At 52.8% G+C, this 24532-nt stretch overlaps 2 protein-coding genes across 36 annotated transcripts in view; one reads left to right on the top strand and one right to left on the bottom strand.

Moving 5' to 3' along the window:
- CIZ1 (CDKN1A interacting zinc finger protein 1) overlaps positions 1 to 12718 on the bottom strand; it is a 47709-nt gene extending 34991 nt beyond the window's left edge. For both annotated transcript variants that reach the window (XM_077967569.1, XM_077967587.1), the window contains exon 1: positions 12682 to 12718. The gene's annotated coding sequence lies outside the window, so the exon portion shown is untranslated. The remainder of the gene's footprint in view (positions 1 to 12681) is intronic.
- The window catches only part of DNM1 (dynamin 1), a 53175-nt gene continuing 40520 nt past the window's right edge, over positions 11878 to 24532 (top strand). For all 34 annotated transcript variants that reach the window (XR_013405438.1, XR_013405442.1, XR_013405441.1 and 31 more), the window contains exon 1: positions 11878 to 12130. Coding sequence is in view for 14 of the 34 variants with exons in the window: in XM_077967631.1 (XP_077823757.1) it covers positions 11970 to 12130 (161 nt within the window). In the remaining 20 variants the exon portion in view is untranslated. The remainder of the gene's footprint in view (positions 12131 to 24532) is intronic.

Genomic DNA, 24532 nt, shown 5'->3' with positions numbered 1-24532 from the left:
TTTTTTTTTGAGACGGAGTCTCGCTGTGTCTCCCAGGCTGGAGTGCAGTGGCGTGATCTCGGCTCACTGCAAGCTCCGCCTCCCAGGTTCACGCCATTCTCCCGCCTCAGCCTCCCAAGTAGCTGAGACTACAGGCGCCCGCCACCACGCCCGGCTAGTTTTTTTTGTATTTTTAGTAGAGACGGGGTTTCACCATGTTAGCCAGGATAGTCTCGATCTCCTGACCTCGTGATCCACCTGCCTCGGCCTCCCAAAGTGCTGGGATTACAGGCTTGAGCCACCGCGCCCGGCCTCTTTTTTTTTTTAAGACAGGGTCAGCTGGGCGCGGTGGCTTACGCCTGTAATTCCAGCACTTTGGGAGGCTAAGGTAGTGGATCGCCTGAGGTCAGGGGTTCGAGACCAACCTGGCCAACGAAGTGAAACCCTGTCTTTACTAAAAATACAAAAAATTAGCTGGGTGTGGTGGTGGGCACCTGTAATCCCAGTTACTCAGGAGACTGAGGTAGGAGAATCGCTTGAACCTGGGAGGCAGAGGTTGCAGTGAGCCAAGATCGTGCCATTGCACTCCAGCCTGGGAAACGAGAGCAAAACTCCGTCTCAAAACAAAACAAAAAAAAGAGGCCGGGCACGGTGGCTCAAGTCTGTAATCCCAGCACTTTGTGAGGCCAAGGCGGGCGAATCACGAGGTCAGGAGATCGAGACCATCCTGGCTAACATGGTGAAACCCCGTCTCTACTAAAAATACAAAAATAATTAGCTGGGCGTAGTGGCGGGCACCTGTAGTCCCAGCTACTCGGGAGGCTGAGGCAGGAGAATGGCGTGAACCCGGGGGGCGGAGCTTGCAGTGAGCCGAGATCGCGCCACTGCACTCCAGCCTGGGGCACAGAGCAAGACTCCGTCTCAAAAAAAAAAAAAAAAGAGAGACATGGTCTTGCTCTGTCTCCCAGTCTGGAGTGCAGTGGAACGATCACAGCTCACAGCTCACAGCTCACTGCAGCCTTTCCCTCCCTGGCTCAATGGAGCCTCCTACCTCAGCCTCCTGAGCAACTGGGACTACAGGCCCATGCCACCATGCCCAGCTAATTTTTGTATTTTTTTTTTAAAGACAGGGGTTTCACTATGTTGCCCGGGCTGGTCTTGAACTCATAGGATCAAGTGATTCTCTTGCCATGGTCTCCCAAAGTGCTGAGATTACAGGCGTGAGCCACCACACTCAGCCAAAACATTATTTATAATAGCTGTCTGGAAAAGAATCAACTTTAGGGGAATAGCTAAATAAGTCATGGTGTCACCTTTTAAGGAACAGTGCACAGCCATCAGAAATTATGTTTTCAAAGGATAAACACCCACAATATGATGTGAAGTGAGCTCACCAGCTTATAAAATGCAGGCACATTACCATCCCAGGTGTGTAGTGGAGTGGACTCGTGTTTTTTTTTTGTTTTTTTTTTTTTTTGAGACGGAGTCTCGCTCTGTCACCCAGGCTGGAGTGCAGTGGCCGGATCTCAGCTCACTGCAAGCTCCGCCTCCCGGGTTCACGCCATTCTCCTGCCTCAGCCTCCCGAGTAGCTGGGACTACAGGCGCCCGCCACCTCGCCCGGCTAGTTTTTTTGTATTTTTTAGTAGAGACGGGGTTTCACCGTGTTAGCCAGGATGGTCTCGATCTCCTGACCTCGTGATCCGCCCGTCTCGGCCTCCCAAAGTGCTGGGATTACAGGCTTGAGCCACCGCGCCCGGCCTGTTTTGTTTTTTTGAGACAGAGTTTTGCTCTGTCACCCCGGCTGGAGTGCAGTGGTGCGATCTCGGCTCACTGCAGCCTCTGCCTCCTGGGTTTAAGTGATTCTCCTGCCTCAGCATCCTGAGTAGCTGAGACTACAGGCATGCACCACCACACCCGGCTAATTTTTGTATTTTCAGTAGAGATGGGGTTTCACCGTATTGACTAGGCTGGTCTGGAACTCCTGACCTCAAGTGATCTACCCACCCTGGCCTCCCTAAGTGCTAGGATTACAGGCGTGAGCCACTGTGCCAGGTCTTGCAGACCTATTCTGCTCCAGTACTTTATCTATCTATCCCTTCTCATGGACTCTATCTATCCATTCTCATGATGATGCCATATACTTTGATGATTATAGCTTTAGAATATGTTTACCCCTGATAGTGCAAGCCCCTGACATTGTCATTCTTTTTTTTTTTTTGAGACGGAGTCTCGCTCTGTCGCCCAGGCTGGAGTGCAGTGGCCGGATCTCAGCTCACTGCAAGCTCCGCCTCCCGGGTTTACGCCATTCTCCTGCCTCAGCCTCCCGAGTAGCTGGGACCACAGGCGCCCGCCACCTTGCCCGGCTAATTTTTTGTATTTTTAGTAGAGACGGGGTTTCACCGTGTTAGCCAGGATGGTCTCGATCTCCTGACCTCGTGATCCACCCGCCTCGGCCTCCCAAAGTGCTGGGATTACAGGCTTGAGCCACCGCGCCCGGCCAGACATTGTCATTCTTTAAAAAGTTTTTGCTAATTCTCAATTATGTTTTTTTTTTTCAGATACTTTATAGAATTTTGTCAAACCTTCCCCAGCCTCTGAAATCCCACCAGAATTTTTGTTTGTTTTTGAGGCAGAGTATCGCTCTCTCGCCCAAACTAGAGTGCAATGGTGCAATCTTGGCTCACTGCAACCTCTGCCTCCTGGGTTTGAGTGATTGTTGTGTCTCAATTTCCCAAGTAGCTGGGAATACAGGCGTGCGCCACCACACCCAGCTAATTTTTTGTATTTTTAGTAGAGATGGGGTTTCACCATGTTGGCCAGGCTGGTCTCGAAATCCTGACTTCAGATGATCTGCCCTCCTTGGCCTCCCAAAGTGCTGGGATTACAGGCATGAGCCACCAAACCTGGCCCTCATCAGAGTTTTGATTGGTGTTGCACTAAATATGTTTAAATTGGAGAAAAACTAACATCTTTACCCCCGGTTTTTCAGTTTAAGAAGGAAGTAAATGGGCCAGGTGTTATGACTCACACCTATAATCCCAATACTTTGAGAGGCCAAGGTGGTAGGATTCCTTGAGCCCAGAAATTCGAGACCAGGCTGGACAATATAGGGAGATCACCGTCTCTACAAATAACTAAAAATTAGCTGGGCATGGTGGTGCGTGCCTGTAGTCTCAGCTATTTAGGAGGTTGAGGTAAGAGGATCACTTGAGCCAGAGAGGTCAAGTCTACAGTGAGCCATGATCGTGCCACTGCACTTCAGCCTTGGCAACAGAGCGAGACCCTGTCTCCAAAAAAAAAAAAAAAAAAAAGGAAGAAGGAAGGAAGGAAGGAAGGAGAAAAGAATGAGGTGAATGTCTCATTTATTTATTTATTTATTTGATACAGAGTCTTGCTCTGTCTTCAGGCTGGAGTGCAGTAGCACGATCTCTGCTCAATACAACTTCTGCCTCCCGGGTTCAAGCGATTCTCCTGCCTCAGCCTCCTGAGTAGCTGGGACTACAGGCGCGTGCCACCATGCCCAGCTAATTTTTGTATTTTTAGTAGAGATGGGGTTTCACCATGTTGGCCAGGATGGTCTCGATCTCTCGACCTCGTGATCCCCCCGCCTCAGGCTTTCAAAGTGCTGAGATTACAGGCGTGAGCCACTGCGCCCGGCCGTGAACATCTCTATTTATTCAAGCCTTGCATTAAGTTACGGTTTCACAGGCCTCTTCACCTAGTACCTGCACGCTTTCTATAGTAGTTGTTGTTGCTATTTTCCCAGTACCCTTTCTTTTTTTTTTTTTTTTTTTTTTTTTTTTTTTTTGAGACGGAGTCTCGCTGTGTCTCCCAGGCTGGAGTGCAGTGGCGTGATCTCGGCTCACTGCAAGCTCCGCCTCCCGGGTTCACGCCATTCTCCTGCCTCAGCCTCCCAAGTAGCTGAGACTACAGGCGCCCGCCACCATGCCCGGCTAGTTTTTTGTATTTTTAGTAGAGACGGGGTTTCACCATGTTAGCCAGGATAGTCTCGATCTCCTGACCTCGTGATCCACCCGCCTCGGCCTCCCAAAGTGCTGGGATTACAGGCTTGAGCCACCGTGCCCGGCCCCCAGTACCCTTTCTAATTGGCTATTGACTATAGCTTCTTTATCTTGTAACCTACCACCTCCCCACCTTGCACTATTTCTGTCCTCAGCAATGTTGTGTGCCCATGATGGTGGAAAGCACCTGCCAAGTTGTCCTCATGTCCTTGGGACCCAGCTCAGAACCCTGCACATCACAGGTCTGTGTGGTGAAGGCTGATTAAATTAGTGAATGATGAGTGAATGAATGGATTGCTTCAGGATGCAATTTCCTCCCTCTTTCCTCGGGTTAGTGTTCATCATAGTAGCCCTTCATGCCTTTGATATCTGTGTCCATCACCCTACAGAGGCACATTCCAGTGAGGCACCTAGCATAGGTCATAAGGTGGGCCCCCCCTCCCCCGCCACCACCAGATGCCCCAGCTCAGAATCCCTGGGAACAGGCTGTATTCGGCAACAGCTCCAAGTCAGACAAGAGGCAGAGAAATATATAAGACCATATGCTTATCACGTGGCCTCCCCAGTGGCTGTCGCCACCTGTGCCTTTTCCTAAAAATAAATGGAATATGAAAGGCAGAGGACAGAGGCAGGGAATAGCCAGATGGGCACGAGCTTGTTGCTGCCCCTACCTTCCAGGGGACCCAGGGTAGGTCCTGACTTAGGGCTCTAGTTTGGCCATCTCTGCCAGACAGGACTGACTTATGGATAACAGACTCTGTCTCCTTCCTTACCGCATCCAGCCACACCCTCTGCTACCTTCACAACACCGAATAAGTTTCTTTGGACAGTGCAATGGTGATGATGGTTATAATGACACTATTTGTAGCTCTCATTATTCACAGTTCCAGGCACTGTTGGATGATTTACCTAAGTTGTTATTACATTACTGAACCTTCACACAATCCTATGAGTTAGGGGTTATTATAATCCTCCTTTTACAGATGAAGAAACTGAATCTTTGGAAGGTAAAATGACTTGCCCAAGGTCATCAGGTTAGAAAGTGACAGAGGTGGGATTTCAGCACCAGGCAGTCTGGCTTCAGACCTAACCATGGCATGATTAGCACACATGGGCACCTGCCCTGTTCCAGGCTCACAGGGAGCCCTTCAACAGGAGATGAGGTGGTGCAGGCACAGACGCCTGGACTGCCAGAGCCCCAAAGCCCATAGGAAATATTGGTGCCCAGCCTGCAACCATGTAGAGAAGGCCCAGTCTGACCCAGCTGTTTCCTCAGCAGTGACCCTGCCCCAGGCTGTGCCAGGTGCCCTTGTTCCATGCACCTGGTCCCCTTAACCCCTCCCCTGTGACTCCCATTCCAGCAGGATGATCCCTGCATCTTATTAACCTCTTCATCCCCCTGTTGTCTTGCTGAGATCTGGCACAAAGTAGCCACTGATCCATACCTGTGGAAAAAATGAATGAATAAATGAATGGATGACTCCAAAGAGCCAGACCCTGAGCAGACTTAGTGACTAAATATAATGACTTGACCCTGGAGCTGTGTACTAAGGCCACTGCTCAATTCAACTGGCATTTATTGAGCACCCACTGTGTATGTATACAACACAAGCACTGTCAGAAAGGGCTCATGTTTTGGCCAGGCATGGTGGCTCACGCCTGTAATCCCAGCACTTTGGGAGGCCAAGGCGGGTGGATCACAAGGTCAGGAGATCAAGACATGGTCAACATGGTGAAATCCCACCTCTACTAAAATACAAAATATTAGTCAGGCGTGGTGGCGAGTGCCTGCAGTCCTAGCTACTTGGGAGGCTGAGAAAGGGGAATTGCTTGAATCCAGGAAGCAGAGGTTGCAGTGAGCTGAGATCGCACCACTTCACTCCAGCCTGGCAATAGAGCAAGACTCCATCTCAAAAAAAAAAAAAAAGAAAAAAAAAAAAGAAAAGGCTCATGTTTTATTTTTTTATTTTTTTTATTTTATTATTATTATTTTTTTTTTGAGACAGAGTCTCGCTCTGCCGCCCAGGCTGGAGTGCAGTGGCATGATCTTGGCTCACTGCAAGCTCCGCCTCCCGGGTTCACGCCATTCTCCTGCCTCAGCCTCCCGAGTAGCTGGGACTACAGGCGCCCGCCTCCTCGCCCAGCTAGTTTTTTTTTTGTATTTTTTAGTAGAGACGGGGTTTCACTGTGTCAGCCAGGATGGTCTCGATCTCCTGACCTCGTGATCCGCCCATCTCGGCCTCCCAAAGTGCTGGGATTACAGGCTTGAGCCACCGCGCCCGGCCTCATGTTTTATTTTATGTGCACCAAAAATATGTATTCTCCACACAGCATCCCTGGGAGAAAACCATCGATTACCAGAACTGGCATAGTGTAGGATGTAAATATGGAAGCTCTAAGTCAAACTGACATCCGTCCACACCTTGACTCCATCATTTCTTGGCTATGTGACCTCAGACATGCTCTTCACTAACCTCTCTGTGCCTCAGTTTCCTCATCTGTCAAAGGAGGCTAATAAAACTTCTTTCTCGGCAGGGCATGATTGCTCACACCTGTAATCCCAGCACTTTGGGAGGCCGAGGTGGGTGGATCACCTGAGGTCAGGAGTTCAAGACCAGCCTGGCCAACATGGTGAAACCCCATCTCTACTAAAAATACAAAAATTAGCCGGGCATGATGGCACGTGTCTGTAATTCCAGCTACTTGGGAGGCTGAGGCAGGAGAATCGCTTGAACCTGGGAGGTGGAGGTTGCAGTGAGCTGAGGTTGCGCCATTGCATTCCAACCTGGGTGACCAAAGCAAAACTCCATCTCAAAAAAAACTTCTTTCTCAAGTTTGGGAGACAGTACAGGTGAATCCCTCAGCACAGTAAATGGGCTGGGAGGAAATGCCCAGTAAACACTCCTGCTGTTAATAATCTGCCCAGGGCTGGGCACGGTGGCCCACATCTGTAATTTCAGCACGTTGAGAGGCCGAGGCGGGTGGGTAATTTGAGGCCAAGAGTTCAAAGCCAGCCTGGCCAACATGATGAAACCCCATCTGTACTAAAAACACAAAAATTAGCTGGGCGTAATGGTGGGCACCTGTAATCCCAGCTACTCAGGAGGCTGAAGCAGGAGAATTGCTTGATCTCGGGAGGCAGAGGTTGTAGTGAGCAGAGATCACGCCACTGCACTCCAGCTTGGAGCTGGAGCAAGACTCTGTCTCAAAAAAAAAAAAAAAAAAAAAAAAATTCTGCCCAGCACAATTGGTGGTCAAAACTTTGGGAGCTCAGCCATGGATGGTGGCTCACACCTATAGTGCCAGCACTTTGGGACGCCAAAACAGTAGGATCATTTGAAGCCAGGAGTTCAAAACCAACCTGGGCGACAAAGCAAGATCCCGTCTGTACAAAACAAAATTGTTTTAACTAACTGGCCATGGTGGTGTGCACTTGTAGTTTCAGCTATTTGGGTGACTGAGGCAGGAAGCTCACTTGAGCCCAGGAGTTTGAGGCTACAGGGAGCTGAGATTATGCTCCTGCAGCTCAATTCAGCCTGGGCAGCTAAGCAAGGTTTATCTTATCTCTAAAAATAAACCAAAGAACAAAAAAGCTTTGGGAACTCTAGAGAGAGTAAAGAAGCCATTTCTTTTCTTTTTCTTTCTTTTTTTTTTTTTTTGAGAAGAAGTCTTGCTCTGTCACCCAGGCTGGAGTGCATGGCATGATCTCGGCTTGATGCAACCACCACCCCTGCCTCCCAGGTTCAAGCAATTCTCCCACCTCAGCTTCCCAAGTGCCTGGGATTACAGGCGGGGGCTACCATGCCCAGCTAATTTTTAGGTATTTAGTAGAGACGGAGTTTTGCCATGTTGGACAGTCTGGTCTCGAACTCCTGGCCTCAAGTGATCCACCCATCTTGGTCTCCCAAAGAGCTGGGATTACAGGCGTGGGCCACCGCATCTGGCCCTGAGATTCTTCTTTTCAACCAACTCTATGTGATGCCAGGCTGCTGGCCTGGCGTCAGTGATACAGCAGTATAGGATACTTAGTATGATCCCATTTCTGTAAAAACAAAATGGAACAAAATTAATATGTATATATATGAAAAACAAAGCCAGATAATAAAACCTAAGCTATAGTGGTTATCTCTAGGTGAGAGGATGACCAGAAGTTTTTAAATACTTGTGTAAAGTCTAGTTTTACAATAACTTTCAATATTGCAATTATGGGGAAAAAAGTAAAAATAATAAAAGCTGGCTGGGCATGCTGGTTCACAGCTATAATCCCAGCATTTTGGGAGGCCGAGGTGGGCAGATCATGAGGTCAGGAGTTTGAGAACAGCCTGGCCAAGATGGTGAAACCCCGTCTCTACTAAAAATCAAAAATTAGCTGGGCACGGTGGCGAGCGCCTGTAATCCCAGTTACTCAGGAGGTTGAGGCAGGAAAATTCCTTGAACCAGAGAGGGAGAGGTTGCAGTGAGCTGAGATCACACCACTGCACTCTAGCCTGAGTGACAGAGCAAGACTCCATCTCAAAAAGAAAGAAAGAAAGAAATACAAAAAATCAGCCGGGTGTGGTGGCACACGACTGTAGTCCCAGCTACTTGGGAGGCTGAGGCAGGAGAACCACTTGAACCCGGGAGGCGGAGGTTGTAGTGAGCTGAGATCGCGACACTGCACTCCAGCCTGGGAGACAGAGTGAGACTACATCTCAAATAAATAAAAAAATAAATAAATAAATTTTTAAAAAGGCTGGGTGCAGTGGCTCATGCCTGTAATCCCAACACTTTGGGAGGCTGAGGCAGGCAGATCACAAGGTCAAGAGATCGAGACCATCCCAGCCAACATGGTGAAACCCCATCTCTACTAAAAATACAAAAATTGGCAGGGCATGGTGGCTCACACCTGTAATCCCAGCACTTTCGGAGGCAGAGGCGGGCAAATCATGAGGTTAGGAGATCGAGCCCATCCTTGCTAACCCAGTGAAACCCTACCTCTACTAAAAATACAAAAAAAAAAAAAAAAAATAGCCAGGTGTGATGGCACATGCCTGTAGTCCCAGCTACTTGGGAGGCTGAGGCAGGAGAATCGCTTGAACCCGGGAGATGGAGGTTGCAGTGAGCCAAGATCGCACCACTGCACTTCAGCCTGGGCAACAGAGCGAGATTCCATCTCAAAAAACAAACAAACAAAAAATACAAAAATTAGCTAGACGTGGTGGTGGCACATGCCTGTAGTCCCAGCTACTCGGGAGGCTGAGGCAGGAGAATCGCTTGAACCCAGGAGGCAGAGGTTGCAGTGAGCTGAGGTCGCGCCACTGCACTCCAGCCTGGTGGCAGAGTGAGGCTCTGTCTCAAAAATAAAATAAATAAATAAATAAATAAATAATATTAAAAGCTCGCCATGATGCCCTCTAGGCGGACATCTATAAACTGCACCCCCTCCTGGTGCCACTCATCCAGGCTCCCATCTCTGCCTTCTTTTGTCCTCAGAGCATAATAACAGGTTGGCATGGAACAGCTGCCAGGATGCAAGTTGTGTGGCACTGATGCTCCAGCTGTCTGGTGAGCTGTCATCATTGGCATCTTCACAGCTGCAGCTTAATAAGGGTCCCCTGGCCGGGCGCGGTGGCTCAAGCCTGTAATCCCAGCACTTTGGGAGGCCGAGATGGGCGGATCACGAGGTCTGGAGTTCGAGACCATCCTGGCTAACACAGTGAAACCCCGTCTCTACTAAAAAATACAAAAAACTAGCCGGGCGAGGTGGTGGGCGCCTGTAGTCCCGGCTACTCGGGAGGCTGAGGCAGGAGAATGCCGTAAAAACCCGGGAGGCGGAGCTTGCAATGAGCTGAGATCCGGCCTCTGCACTCCAGCCTGGGCGACACAGCGAGACTCCGTCTCAAAAAAATAAAAAATAAAAAAATAAGGGTCCCCTGAGCACCAGGCCTGGGCTGTGCCCTACACAGGCATTTGATCTATTATTATCCCCATTATCCAGATTAGTTAACTGAGGTTCAGAGACGTGGAGGGACCTGGGTCATGCAGCTTGTTTAAGGCCCAGATTAGGCTCCTAATCCACTCCCTTGTGCTACTAGGGAGAGGGCCTGCTTGTTCCCCATGCCTGCCTCGAAGATTCCTCCCCACAAGGGTCACTCTCTGATCACCATCTTCACAATAGCAACACCACCCTACCCCGCCCCTGCTTTCTGGCTCTGCAGGGCACATCATCTAACAGGGCCATCGGTATTGCCCTATTTCCATATTGTCTGTCTTTTTCCACTGAATTGTCAGCCACATGTGGGTAAGAACTTTGTCCATTTTGCTCACTGCTTTATCTCTGGAGTCTAGCATAGTACCTGGCTCAACAAATACGCATTAAATGGATGAGTAAGTGAACAGTCTTCAATTCACAGACCACTTTGTCAGCAGTGCCCCCACACTGTTCACAGCACAGGGAAATGACTCACTGACTCCCCATAAGCACAGTGTAGGCTAGCCTTCCCTTCCTAGCCTCCGCCATGAATACTAATTAGGTTTCTTAAATGCAGAGGTGGATGGCTGGGCTCAGGGCCCCATGGTCTCTCCGTGTGAAAGGGTAAGCAGGGCAGGATTGTAGGAGGCTTGGATTTGAATCCCACTGCTTTTTTTTTTTTTTTTTTTTTTTGTGAGACGGAGTCTCGCTCTGTCGCCCAGGCTGGAGTGCAGTGGCGCGATCTCGGCTCACTGCAAGCTCCGCCTCCCGGGTTCATGCCATTCTCCTGCCTCAGCCTCCTGAGTAGCTGGGACCACAGACGTCCGCCACCACGCCCAGCTAATTTTTTGTATTTTTAGTAGAGATGGGGTTTCGCCGTGTTAGCCAGGTGATCTCCCGACCTCGTGATCTGCCCGCCTCGGCCTCCCAAAGTGCTGGGATTACAGGGGTGAGCCACCTCGCCCGGCCGAATCCCACCGTTTTATGCTGTTTTACCACCATCCTAATGGGCTGGAGCAAAGACTTCCAACTCTAGGGCAAGAGCTTCCAATTCTCCCAAGAAGGGCCTTTCAGGCATCAGGGCCTCTGCACTTGCTGGTCATTCAGCCTGGCATGCTCTTCCCCCGATCTGCTTGCTGCTGGCTCCTTGTCATCGTTCTGGTCTCTTCTTAAATGTCACTTCTGCAGAGAAGTCCCCCGACTCCTCCCAAGTCAATGTGAACTTTCCACACCCACAATGATACCTTTTTTCACACTGTTTATTTCCTCCATCCCTGTTACTATAAACTATTTTCATTTTTACTGTTTTGTGTATCTGCTTATCCATTTAGTGTCGATCTCACCAGCTTGATGCAAGATCTATGAGGGCAGAGGCCTTGGCTGTCTTATTCGTTGCTCAATCTTCCGTGCCTAGGACAGGGCCTGGCTTCTAGCAGGTACCTAGTAAATATTTGTTGAATTCATGCTCCAACTTTCTCCTTCTAGAAACAAGGAAACTGAGGACCAAAGGCAGAAAGGGACATGTTGGAGATCAGAGTCAGGATCTAGGGGTCGAAGGCAGCGAGGTGAAGGGGAACTCCAGGTCAGGAAGCTGTGACCTCAGAGGAAGCCCATCTACTCTCCAGGCCTCAGTTTCCTCATCGGTAAGATAGAGTGAAACATCCATGACCACTATCCAAGAGGCCTGGTACTAGGAGTGAGACCCCACCCATTGACAAATATATTCTGCGCAGCATCCGTCCGCGCACCCTAGACACTGCTAAAGCACCCCGAAAGCCGCAGAAGGTTAAAACTACGACACCCATGGTGCCCCGGGCGGCGCCTGCGCACGGCGGCCGGCCCGCAGCGTCGCGGGCTCCCCCTAGCGGCTTCCCGGAGCGGTGCTCGCTCCGATCCCCGAGGGGCGGGGGCCGCGCGGCTCAGGCAGTCGGGGCGCGAGGCTGCAGCGGCGGAGCCGGAGTCGGAGCCGGGAGCGCGAGCGGCAGCCGGATCGCAGCCTGCGGGGCCCGCCGCAGCCATGGGCAACCGCGGCATGGAAGATCTCATCCCCCTGGTCAACCGGCTGCAAGACGCCTTCTCTGCCATCGGCCAGAACGCGGACCTCGACCTGCCGCAGATCGCCGTGGTGGGCGGCCAGAGCGCCGGCAAGAGCTCGGTGCTCGAGAATTTCGTAGGCAGGTAGGCGCGGCGCGCCCCCAGGCGCCGACCCCCGACCCCCAGGATCCCCGGAGTCCCTGCCTGGGGCACCGACGGCGCGGCGACCTCGCAGCCCCCGACGCTGCACCCGCGGCCGGCGCGCCCCCCACCCCCAGCCGGAGCGAGGCGGCCCTCCCCACCTCGAGAGCCCCTCCGGGCAGCAGCGCCGCCCGCTAGTCTGCAAACGTCGTCAAGCCTCCGGCTGCCGAATCACGCCCCCTCCTCCGTCCCATCCTTTAGGGCAGACAACCCTCTGACAGAAGCCCTGGCCAAAGGGCTGCCCCCCGCCCCCAACATGGGCATGGAGAGAGCCCGCATTACTCAGCGCCTCCGTTGGGCTCCGGGAGTCCCTTGGAGCGGGCAGCACCCGGGGGCAGCGGCCCCCCCACCGGACTCTATGGGGGACATCCTCCTACCCCCATGGGAATTCCTGGGCCGTGGCAGGGGTCAGACCCCCACCCCAGTCCCTAAAAGAGGACGTAGTCCCGTGGGCATCGAGGACCCGGTACGGCCTCCCCCCGGCACACACACACCTCTGCGGCTCCCGCCGCCATCCGTGCGCAGCGCGGCGGAGAGGGGGAGGCGCGGGCTGCAGGATGAGGAAGGGAAGAGGGGAGGAGAAACCACTTCTTATCCTTCTCTGAGCAGCCGGCCCCTTGCTTCGCCACGGCCCCTGGGTGGGGGGCGCCTCTCAGTGTCGCCGTCCCCTTGGCCTGGCCAGAGGGATCGTGATGGAGGGAGAGGCGGCAGAGGGCAGAGATGACTAAGACCGGGATGGCGGGAGGGGGGAGCCATTTGCAGAACCTAATCCCCCTCCCGCCTCTGATCCCACAAGGCGCTGGGAGGCCTAGGTGGCGGAGAGGGGAGCAACCACAAAGACAAAGGGTCCTGGGTTTACGGGGGCAGGGAGGGTCGTGACCCCCAGGCTCTCCCCAAACCCCCAGGGGGAGGAAGAAACAGTTTTTCTGGTGCTGAGGACAGAGAGGAAAGATAGGAGCTCTCCAGGTACTGGAGGTGAGATGGGGGGCTGGGCAGACTGGGAGACGAAGTGAGAGAGTTTACACTGACCCCCTCTTTCATCTCCCCCCCATCTTCTTCAGAAACCCTTGCTTTCTTCCAATGACCTTCAGGGCCAAAAAAGTGACTGGCACATGGGAGAGGGAGGCAGGGGTCCTTCTCCGCAGAGGGACAGCAATTCTGTCCAAGCCAGGTTCTGCTGCAAAACCTCAGGCAAGTCACTTGCCCTCTCTGAGCCTTAGTGTCCCCATCTCTAACATGGACAGTGGGACTAGATGGTTGTTCCTGCCCCTCAAATGTCCTGGGAAACCCATGCCAGCCCTAGAGGTGAGAGGGAGAGGGCCTGACTGGAGCCACGTATGTGTGGGATGTTGGAATGCCACCGTGGAGGCGGCCGTGCCCATCTGGTCAGCAGAGGGGGAGGCATCTGTCTCTCCGATGGCTCCTGCAGAACCCCCCTTCTGATCACATGACCCCCAGAGCTGCAGAGACCCAGGCAAGAGACACACAATGAGCCCCTTCCCCAAGGGCCGGCAGTCAGGGACAGCCAACAGTTTAGAGTGGAGAAACCATATTCCTACCTCTCCTCCTTTGAATGTTGGCTGAATTCCTGCCCCACGCCAGGCTGCGTGCTCCAGGCTTGGGGTAGGGAGGGAACCAACTGGTGATTTCAGCCCCCGTCTACTGAGTCCATCCTATGTACCCCCTATGCTGAATCAGTCATAGGCTCACAGGAGCTCCCAAGAGGCAGGCACCATGATGCCCATCCTACAGATGAGGAAACTGAGACCCTGGAGGTTAAATGCCTTGCCCAAGGTCACACATTCAGGAAGGGCAGCAGCTGTTAGACTCCAAAGCCCAGTTCCTAATCTCGACGCTGCACATCCTCTGAGAGCCGGATCCTGCACCAGACACAGGGACGAGCGGGTGGGTGGGCCTCCATTTCCCCATCTGTGGAATGGGAACGCTGACAGCCACTGCCCTGCCTTCCTGAGAAGGTGACTGTGGGCTCCACTGAGTTCATGGGTGGAAAGGTTCTTTTGTAAATATGCGGGACAGGGCGTTGATAGCCAATTAGGCTTGGGGACCTGCATGTCCAGCCCCTGCCCTCCTGGAGCCCATGATGCAGGGGCCAGCCCTGACCACGGCAGATTTCAGCAAGTACTTGCTGGCTGAGTGGCGGAGCAGGGTGTGGACTGTACCCCAGGAGGCCTGGGCCCTCTGGCTGCCCTCTGCACCCCAATGCCCTTGGCCAGGTCCCCACAGGAGGATGTGCAGGGTGTCCAGATGCAGGCTCAGGGCAGGGGAGGGGGCTTAGGTTGATGTGAAGGAGTAGGCAGGAAAGCATTCATGATCCCCTGAAAGCTAGTGAGAAGGCCAGGGAAACTGAGGCTCAGTGGGTTCCACCATCTCAGCCTGACAGCTCCTTCAAGGGCTCCTGACCTCTCCAACAGGGCTCAGTCCCCAGCCTGGTGAGCATAGTAACAGCCATTCTGTCTCCTGGGGCTTCCCAGGAGCCAATCCCCCACGGAAAATGCTTCAAAGGAAAATGCATCAGGGCTGTCCCAGGTCCACCTGGGCTTCTGGGCGCTCAGAAGGATCTTGCTGTCAGCTCTGCAACGGAGGTAGCGTTGCAGCTGCCCGGGATGCTGCTAGAACTTGTCTAGGTCTATACTGTTTCTTCACCCCCTTCCCTTTTACAGAAGGGAAAACTGAGGCTAATTCATTCAGTCATTTAGTAAACATTTGTGGAGGGTGCACGATGTCTTGGCACTATGGTGGAAAAGACCAAGGCTCTGCATTGCAGAGGGAGAAACTTAGAAGACAACTGGAAAATGTGGTCAACGTCAGGGAGGGGAGCGGGGCTGCTCTCCCAAGGGAGGTCAGAAGTCTCCGGGAGGAGGTGGCATCTGAGATGAGAACCGAGGGATGAGAAGCTGTGTAACTTGCCGGGGTGGGAGAGTTCCGGGCCGAGGGAAAGGTGCAAAGGCCCTGGGGTAGCAAAGAATTTGGTGCCTTTGAGGAACAGAAAGGACCCCCTGTAGCTGGTGTTTGGCTAGCAAGGGGGAGACAGGACCTGAGAGACAGGCAGGGGCTAGATCTACAAAGCCCTTAGGCCACGAGGAGTGAGGAGTTTGGGTTTATTTTCTCTCTTGTGGGAAGCTTTTTAGTAGTGGATTGACTTGAGCTGATTCTAGCAAGGGTGTGACTTGGGGAGGGGGTGAGGGAAAAGGCAGGAGACTGGTGCGGAGGCTGCTGCAGTGGGCAGAGGGCAGTGGAGGTCCCGAACGAGGGCTTTAGCTGCAACGAGAAGGAGAACGGTGGGTAGGTTTCAGGATATATTTTGGAGGAAGTCCTGCTGGAGGATGAATGTGGAGGGTGAGGAAGGAGGAATCAATGATGACATCTGGGATTTTGACCTGAGCTCCTGGGTGGGTGTTGGTGCCATTAACAGAGTCGGGAAGAGTAAGGAGGAGCAGACTGGGGGGACGGGGGAAGACCAGGGTTTGGTTCTGAACATATTGAGCCTGAGATGCCTGTTAGACTTCTGAGGGGAAGATGTCAACTGGCAGTTTGGTGATGCAAGTCGGGAGCTCAGGGGGAAGGCGGGCTGGAAATAAAAATTTGGAAGTCGTTGGTGTAGAGATGGGATTTAAACCCGAGAGTAGATGAGCTCATCCTGGGGGTAAGTGTAGACGGGGGAGTGTTTGTGGACCCAGCACCCGCCAGCCTTTCATGAACAGATGCCTGGTGCCCTAGGCCAAAGGGGCCTCCTTGCTGTCCCTCCAGCTCCTCTTTATCACCCCCGCCCCGCTACACCCCCCACCCCAATGCTCCTGTAGGGCCAAGAGTGGGTTGTCCCTGGACAGGCCAAGTCCGGTGGGAATGTGGCAGAGGAGCCGAGAGCATGCTGTGAAGTCAGACCTGCTGAGTTTGAAGCTCAACTCTGCCACTTACAAGCAGAGAATCCCTGGCCATGTTCCCCAAACCCTGCCCAGTTGCTATTTCCTCATCTGTAAAATGGGGATAATAATAGCACAGCCCTTGTGAGATTATGGTGAGTGTTGAGACAATCCCCAGGAAGCACTCGGGGGAGGGCCTCGCATGGAGGACGCGCTGCTTCTATCCCTGCCTGAGCATAGGCAGGCAAGCCCCCTGGTATGGTGCGGGCTGGGAGGTGCACCAGGATGGGGGCACGGGTTGGGGATCTTCTCCATCCAGGGTAGGTTAGGGGTCCTGATGAGCGACCCTCTGCCCAGAGCCCAAGGAGCAGCCCAGGGGGAAGGGTTTTAGGTTTCCCCATGGCTCTGCCTACCCTCCCCCCTACCCCCAGGCTTCCTGTCTGCCCCAATGCCCTTGTCCCTTCCTCCACATTCTTTTTTTTTTTTCCTTTTTTTTTTTTTGAGACAGAGTCTCGCTCTGTCACCCAGACTTGGAATGCAATGGTGCGATCTCAGCTCACTGCAACCTCCACCTCCCAAGTTCAAGTGATTCTCCTGTCCTAGCCTCCTGAGTAGCTGGGATTACAGGCGTGCACCACCACACCCAGCTAATTTTTGTATTTTAATAGAGATGAAGTTTCATCATGTTGTCCAGGCTGGTCTCAACTCCTGACCTCCAGCGATCCACACACCTCAGCCTCCCAAAGTGCTGGAATTACAGGCGAGAGCCATGGCACTCAGCTCCTTCCTCTGCATTCTATCCCAGCATGGACATGGTGCTGGTCTCTGGCCTCTGAGAGCCCCTTTCTTTGTCAAACGTAGCCTTTCCCGGGGAGACAGCCCACTCCCCATGATTAAGCTCTGTCTCTTCCTCTGAACACACTGGGATGCATCATAGCGGTCCCATTTCTTAGATTTGGAGATGGAGGCCAAAGACTATTAGGGGATAAATGAGACATCCTAGGCAGAGTGTGGATAACCTGGAGGGGGCAGAGGGAACTGACATTTCCTTGGCACTTGCCGTGTGCCAGTCCCTGAGGATACAGCTGTGAATCAGCCGGACCCATCCTGCTTGGGAGGCTTGTAGCTGACCGGGGCAGACAAACATGAAATCCACAAAGAGCACGTTTGTTGTGTGTTTTGAAGGAGTCTGCTCCTGTGTTGCAAGGAACCTGACATTGAGGGGAAGGGAGCTTTCTGAGCCATCAGAAGGCCTCCTGAGGAGGTAGCATTTAAGACTGGACCTGAGCAAGACTAGGACGTGGTCAAGCCAAGGCGTGGACTGGTGCAGGTGCAGGGACCGTCCTGAGCAAAGGCCTAGGGGGAAAAGAACCCGGATGAAGGATGAAGGGCGGTGTGGCTGAGTGAGGAGCGGAGGCCAGAGGTGAGACTACGAGGGTTGGGGAGGCGGGGCTTGAGGGGCCTGTTAGGGATCCTTTGACAGTCCCCAACACACCTGGGGAGCTGCCACACTCTGCTCCGGCCTCTGCATGCTCAGAGCACGCACCTGCCACATGCTAAGCACACACTGCCTGTGGGCCACATGTGGAGCACACCCCCGAGGCTGGATGCATGGAAATGCACCCATCCGCAGCCAGAGGACATCCTCTCCAAACCCACGCCCCACCGTGGCCCAGAGGAGCTGGAGTGAAAGGTGACCCTGGCAGACAGTATCTGATCCCGGCGCCAGGAGAATCGAGTTTCCCGGGCCCTGGCTGGGTCAGAGGGTCGGACCCAGGGAAGGGGGTGCAGGTAGGAGAGCGGAGAGAGTGGGCAGGGCAGGAGTGGAGGAAGCGGGTCATGGACACAGTACTGTCAGGCATGGAGAAACGGACGCCCACGTGCCATATGTCTATGTATTCCAGTTATAAATCAAGCTGAGGAATTGCTAAATGCAATGCATTCTGCCCTCCCACCATAACAAATGCACCTTCATCACAACCTGGCCAGCTGGGTTTGAATTCAGAATTTCAGACTCCTTGGAGTTCCGTGGTGGATGTGGAGGCGTGGGGACACAGGTGTCCCCTCTCCGCGGGCTGCCCCATCATTTCCCTCTTTATCCCTCCAGGAGTCACTTGTGAACACCCCAGCCCTCATATCCCAGCTCCAGAAAGGACCCACCTTGGGCCTGAGCTGGTCCCCACATGGGCCTGGGCGGTGGGCTTGGAACTGCTTGAGAGGGAATCCTGGGGCACCTGAGCGTAGCCTACGAGGGGAGCACAGGCTCCAGCTGGGCACCTCCCCTGGCCCCTGGGGAACTCTTTGCCCCACGGGGAGGGTGAGGCCAGGGGAGGTCCAGAAAGGGACCCCTAAGGACAGTACTGATGTCTTCTATCATTCAAAGTTTTTGTTTTATTTTGTTTTGTCTATTTTGTTTTGTTTTGTTTGAGAAAGGATCTCACTCTGTCACCCAGGCTGGAGTACAGCCGGGTGATCTTGGCTCACTGCAACCTCCGCCTCCTGAGCTCAAGCCATCCTCCCACCTCAGCCTTCCAAGAAGCTGGGATGACAGGCATGCGCCACCACATCCGGCTAAGTATTTTATTTTATTTTTTGTAGAGATGGGGTCTCACTATATTGCCCAGGGTGGCCTCAAACTCCTGGACTCAAGTGATCCTCCCACTTCGGCCTTCCAACCAGGTTTTTATTTTATTTGTGTTTATTTAGCATTATTATTATTATTATTAGAAACAGGGTCTTGCTCGGTCACCCAGGTTGGAGTGCGGTGGCACAATCTCAGCTCACTGTAACCTCCGCCTCCTGAGTTCAAGCGATTCTCCTGCCTCAGCCTCCCAAATAGCTGGGACTAATGGGCATCCGCCACCATGCCCAGCTAATTTTGTGTTTTTAGTAGAGATGGGGTTTCACCATATTGGCCAGGCTGGTCTTGAACTCCTGACCTCAGGTGATCTGCCCGCCTTGGCCTTCCAAAGTGCTGGGATTACAGGTGTGAGCCGCCAGGTTTTTAGATGGCAAAAATGACACAGAGAGGGTAAGGAATCTGCCTAATGTCACACAGCAATTGAATCAGAGGCAGGCCAGGAACAGGCATGGGTCTCCTGCCTCCAGTCCATACCTTTCCATGTTTCTGTCTCCCTATTCCCCACCCCAGTCCCACCCATGTGTGCACACACCTACACACTGGAGAGTCTTCCTCCTCTCCTCGTCTTCCTGGGTGACTCTCTGGCACTCTCACCCATTCCCTAGAATGAAATCTGGCTAAGAAACAAGAATCGTTTGGAGAAGTCAGGCCTGGCAACTTAGAATTACTATAAGCAACAGAAAAAAAAAAGTAATATTGAGCTTGGAAGGTGTTCAAAATATTCTCCTAAATGGCATCTTCCCATTGCCCTGGCCAGAGGCCCTAAGATCGACTGCCTGCCGGCTCCGCCATCCTCCCCATCCGACGCGGCCCCCATGCCCTGTGGATTCTGCCCAGCTCACTCCTGTCTACCTCAAACTCCAGCCCCTTTGTCTTAGCAGCAGAGTAACTTCCTCCCTTGCCCCCCTAACCCATTCCCCGCCCAATAGCATGGAACTCTCTCCAGCCTCCCAAATCTATCTTCCTAACTTGAAGCCCTCTTTGGACTCCCAGCCCTCAAAACCGAACCCCACACCTGAGTTGGGCCCCTGAGGTTTGATTACCCAGTCCTGCTTCCTTTCAGCCGCTCCCTCCTGGTCTACCTGAATATATTACAGTTCGTGGGGAAAGCAGGGCTGTGCCCACTCTCTCACTCTCCTGGGGTGCTGTTGCATATGCTGTTCTCTCACCTGGAAGCGTCTTTTTTCTTTCTTTTTTTTTTTTTTTTTTGAGACGGAATCTTGCTCTGTGCCCCAGGCTGGAGTGCAGTGGCCGGATCTCAGCTCACTGCAAGCTCCGCCTCCCGGGTTTACGCCATTCTCCTGCCTCAGCCTCCCGAGTAGCTGGGACTACAGGCGCCTGCCACCTCGCCCGGCTAGTTTTTTGTATTTTTTAGTAGAGACGGGGTTTCACCGTGTTAGCCAGGATGGTCTCGATCTCCTGACCTCGTGATCCGCCCGTCTCGGCCTCCCAAAGTGCTGGGATTACAGGCTTGAGCCACCGCGCCCGGCCGAAGCGTCTTTTTTCTTTTTTTTTTTTTTTTTTTTCTTTTTTCTTTTTTCTTTTTTCTGTAGAGACAGGGTCTTGCTACGTTACCCAGGCTGGTCTCAAACTTCTGGCCTCAAGCCAGGTCTCAAACTCCTGGCCTCAAGCTGGGGCTTGAACTCCTGGCCTCAAGCAATCCTCCCACCTCAGCCTCCCAAAGTATTGGGATTACAGGTTCCAGGTTCCAACCACCGCGCCTAGCCCCTGGAAAGCTCTTCACCCTGCCCTTGTCTTCCTCTTTCACTGGGTCTTTCCTGCAAGTCTCACATCACCCAACACCTCCTCTGGGATGCCTTCCCTGATCATCCTCTCCCGCCATGACCTGGCCCTCCCTGTGTGGGGTAGGGCTTTGTTTTCTCCCAGATGGGAAGCTGTAGAGGATGAAAGAAGCCTGTTGCCTTGGGCTCAGAACTCCTGGCAGAGGGCAGCTCCAACCATGGTTAATATTAACAATGTATCTAGTCATGACTGTGTTATTCTTTAATCACTCTGTCTCATGTGCCTCTCTTAGCTCAGGAAAAGGAGGCCACTAGCCAGGGTGAGGAGAAAAATCTCAGCAGGTGAATGCACCCTCACCTCCAACCTGGGTCCCCATTTAGAAGGAATGCAATGCTATAGCACATAAAGCACCCAGCAGGTGGCACGTGCTCAGGAACTGGGACCCACCAATGGGCACCCCCGTTAGGTCCTTCTACTGCCAGATGTCAGGGCATTCCCTTAACAGACCCAGGAGGGAGCTGCTGGCCTGTGTCCTATTTCACTGATGGGCAAACTGAGGTTCAGAACAGGGAAATAATTTAGTGGCCGAGCTGGGGTTCCTTCTCATCAGGATGCTGGTGATAAGAAATAAGGATCCATAGCCGGGCATGGTGGTGCACACATGTAGTCCCAGCTACTTCGGAGATTTAGGTGGGAAGACCGCCTGAGCTCAGGTATTTGAGGCTGCAGTGAGCTATGATCGTACCACTGCACTCCATCCTGGGCAACTGGGCAAGACCCGGCCGGAAGGAAGGAAGGAAGGAGGGAAGGAGGGAAGGAAGGAAGGAAGGGGAAAGAGGATCCAGATGTGGCTGCATGCTGAATAACTTTGGAAATATCTATGATATGTTAGGTGAATAGAGAAGCTATCAAGGGGGCTGAAAACCCAGTGTGCATGTGGGTGCCTGAGAGGCATGTGATTTCACCTTTCTGAGTCTCAGTGTCTTCCCTGTAACATGGAGAAACTTATCACTCTGATTTCACACAGCCATGCAAGAATCAATCCAAAGGATGCAGATTTCTTTTTTTTTTTTTTTTTTTTTTTGAGACGGAGTCTCGCTCTGTCGCCCAGGCTGGAGTGCAGTGGCCTGATCTCAGCTCACTGCAAGCTCCGCCTCCCGGGTTCACGCCATTCTCCTGCCTCAGCCTCCCGAGTAGCTGGGACTACAGGCGTCCGCCACCTCGCCCGGCTAGTTTTTTGTAGTTTTAGTAGAGACGGGGTTTCACTGTGTTCACCAGGATGGTCTCGATCTCCTGACCTCGTGATCCACCCGTCTCAGCCTCCCAAAGTGCTGGGATTACAGGCTTGAGCCACCGCGCCCGGCCAGGATGCAGATTTCTTAAACAGCTTTATTGAGGCATAATTTACATGCCATACAATTCACCCATTTTAAAGGCACAATTCAATGATTTTTAGTATATTTACAGAGTTGTGCAAGCATCATCACTATCTAATTTTAGGATATTTCCGTCACTCTAAAAAGAAATCTTGTGCTGATGTAGATTTTCAAGTCCCTGGCAGAGTCCCTGGCTGACAGTCAGCAATTCATCAGTGTTTAGCCATGATGATGATTATTAATGATAAAATGTTTACAGTGGCTCTCATCAGGTGTTAGGAGGATGATTGGTTTTTATTTTTTAAATATTTCACGTATTTTCTGAATTTTTTTTTTTTTTTTTTTTTTTGAGACAGAGTCTCACTCTGTCGCCCAGGCTGGAGTACAGTGGCAGGATCTCGGCTCACTGCAACCCCCGCTTCCCGGGTTCAAGCGATTCTCCTGCCTCAGTCTCCCAAGTAGCTGGGACTACAGGCACGTGCCATCACACCCTGCTAATTTTTGTATTTTTAGTTGAGATGGGGTTTCACCATGTTGGCCAGGCTGGTCTCAAACTCCTGACCTCAAGCGATCTGCCTGCCTCAGCCTCCTAAAGTGTTGGGATTACAGGAATGAACCACCGCGCCTGGTCATTTTCTGAATCTTTTAAAATGGAGAACATATGATTTTTAAAATTAGAGGCAAAAGCGATCGATTTCTATTTTGAAAATATAAAGTCATCCACACTTGGATGGATGGAAGGGAGGGAGGGTGGGAAAGAAAGTAGGAAGGATGGGAGGATAAGGAGTAAGGGAAGGTAATAGGCTCGGCTTAATAGGGAGAAAGATTGCTGTGGAGAGAGCACCTACCCGGAGTCAGGAACCCTGGGTACCAGTCCTGCCTTGTCACCAACTTGCACCATGATCTTGGGCAAGACTCTTCCCTTTTGTGCCTCAGTTTCTACCCCTACACAATGAAGCCGATGGTAGAGCTCATCTTGCATTCACTCTTTTGGTCAATGCGGGTGTCCTGAGAGTCTGCTACGTGCCAGATTCAGTGCTGGGTGCTGGGATATTGTGACAAACAGGTCTAGCCTAGTGCCTGCTCGCGGGGCCATCAGAACATCAAGGAAAGCCAAGGCCAGAACTGCCCTGCAGTGTTCAAACCTCAGCTTGAAATTCATGAGCTGTGACGTGGGGCTGCCTAGGGTCCCCTGGGGCAGCTGGAACAGAGAGGGACTTGTTGCCTGGGGGCAGTCTCACCTCCTCCCAGCTGTATTTCTTGGCCCACCCACTCCCTTGCCGGCACCCCAGCTCCCTGCTTCAGAGGGTGCCCCTGCCCACCCCCCTCGCCTTCCACCTCCAGCTCTCTCCCTGCTGCCTCTTCTGGTGACGAGGCTGTGGGAGTCTAGCCTGTGCTCTCAGCATGCCCAGCAAACTATCATTATTTATAAGCATAGTAGCCGCCATTGGTTCAATCATCAGCTTGTATAAGCCTCACAGCAACCCATTTTACTGATGTGGAAACTGAGGCTCAGAGAGGTATGGTCATTTGTCCACAGCCACACAGCTCCTATATGACAGCTTGGACATTCAATGCAGGATTCATCTGATATCAGAGCCCAAGAAGGAGGAGGCATAGAGGAATGACTGGCAGTGGGTGCATGCCCAGTTAAGCGTGTTACTTCCTGGCATCATTTGCATTCAGCAGGGCCTGGGAACCAGGATCCCGGAGCTCTGGCCCCAAGTCTCGGGTCCTAGAGTAGGGGTAGGGGTAGGGGTCACATCAGCCCTTGGGTTCAGTTTCTCCAGACCCCTCTCAGGGTGACAGCACCAGTTCAGATAGGGAGTGTGGCATTTGGGGGTCCTGAGAGGTGTTTATTTTGTCCCCCTATGCTTCACGTTTGAAGGTGCCTCTGCAGATGGCCAGGCACAGCCTCCCTGGGAACCCACCATCTGCTCCAAATGAGTGGGGAGAACTGGCATGCCAGCAGCCGCCCCTCCCACGCCGGGCACAGCACACAGCCTCCGAGGCTGGTGGGCCTGACACTTTTCTCTGGGCACCTGTTCTGTCCTCCCTCAGCCTAACCAGGAGCTGGAGGCTGGATCTGGTCTGGATCCCCACTCGGGGGAAGGAGGACCACCCCAGGGGGCCCTTAGAGCGCAAAAGTGGGACAGTGTGTCCAGGTGAAAGGGAAGAGCTAGGGAGCTGCTGAGTCATGCACATTCCTTCCCGTGTTGCCTGGGCACCTACTACGTGCAGGGCCTGTGCCAGTCAGGAACCCGGAAGTGAGTGAGGAGCTCATTGTCCGGACCTGGGGACCTGCTGGTCCTCCCCACTGTGCATCTAGGCGTGAGACTGGGAAGCAGACCTCCCGGGTCCTGGCACCAGGCACCAGGCCAGGGAAAGGCCAATGTAGGATCTGATGTAGGAGCCAGCCTGGCCCTGGCTCCTCAGCACAGGGCAGGTGGTCCTTAAAGTTGACAGGGAGTGTGGAAACCACCGGAGGATCTGTTTAAAATCCAGACTCTGCCTCCCGGTGAAGCCCTCTTGAGATTCTAGCCCAGCATGCCTAAGGAGCATGCATCTGGACAAACTACCCAAGGCATTCTGAGGCAGGCTGCATGAGGGCCTCACTTTGAGAACCTGGGCCATGACAGAGATGGGCCACCTCCCCATCTGGGCACCAGGAGATCTTGTCCCTGGGAGGGGTTGACCCCCAGAC

The sequence above is a fragment of the Macaca mulatta genome, chromosome 15 (genome assembly GCF_049350105.2).
Source record: "Macaca mulatta isolate MMU2019108-1 chromosome 15, T2T-MMU8v2.0, whole genome shotgun sequence".
In the NCBI taxonomy this organism is placed as follows: domain Eukaryota; kingdom Metazoa; phylum Chordata; class Mammalia; order Primates; family Cercopithecidae; genus Macaca; species Macaca mulatta.
Note: the sequence above shows the minus strand (reverse complement) of the source record. Positions and strands in the feature narration are given on the sequence as shown.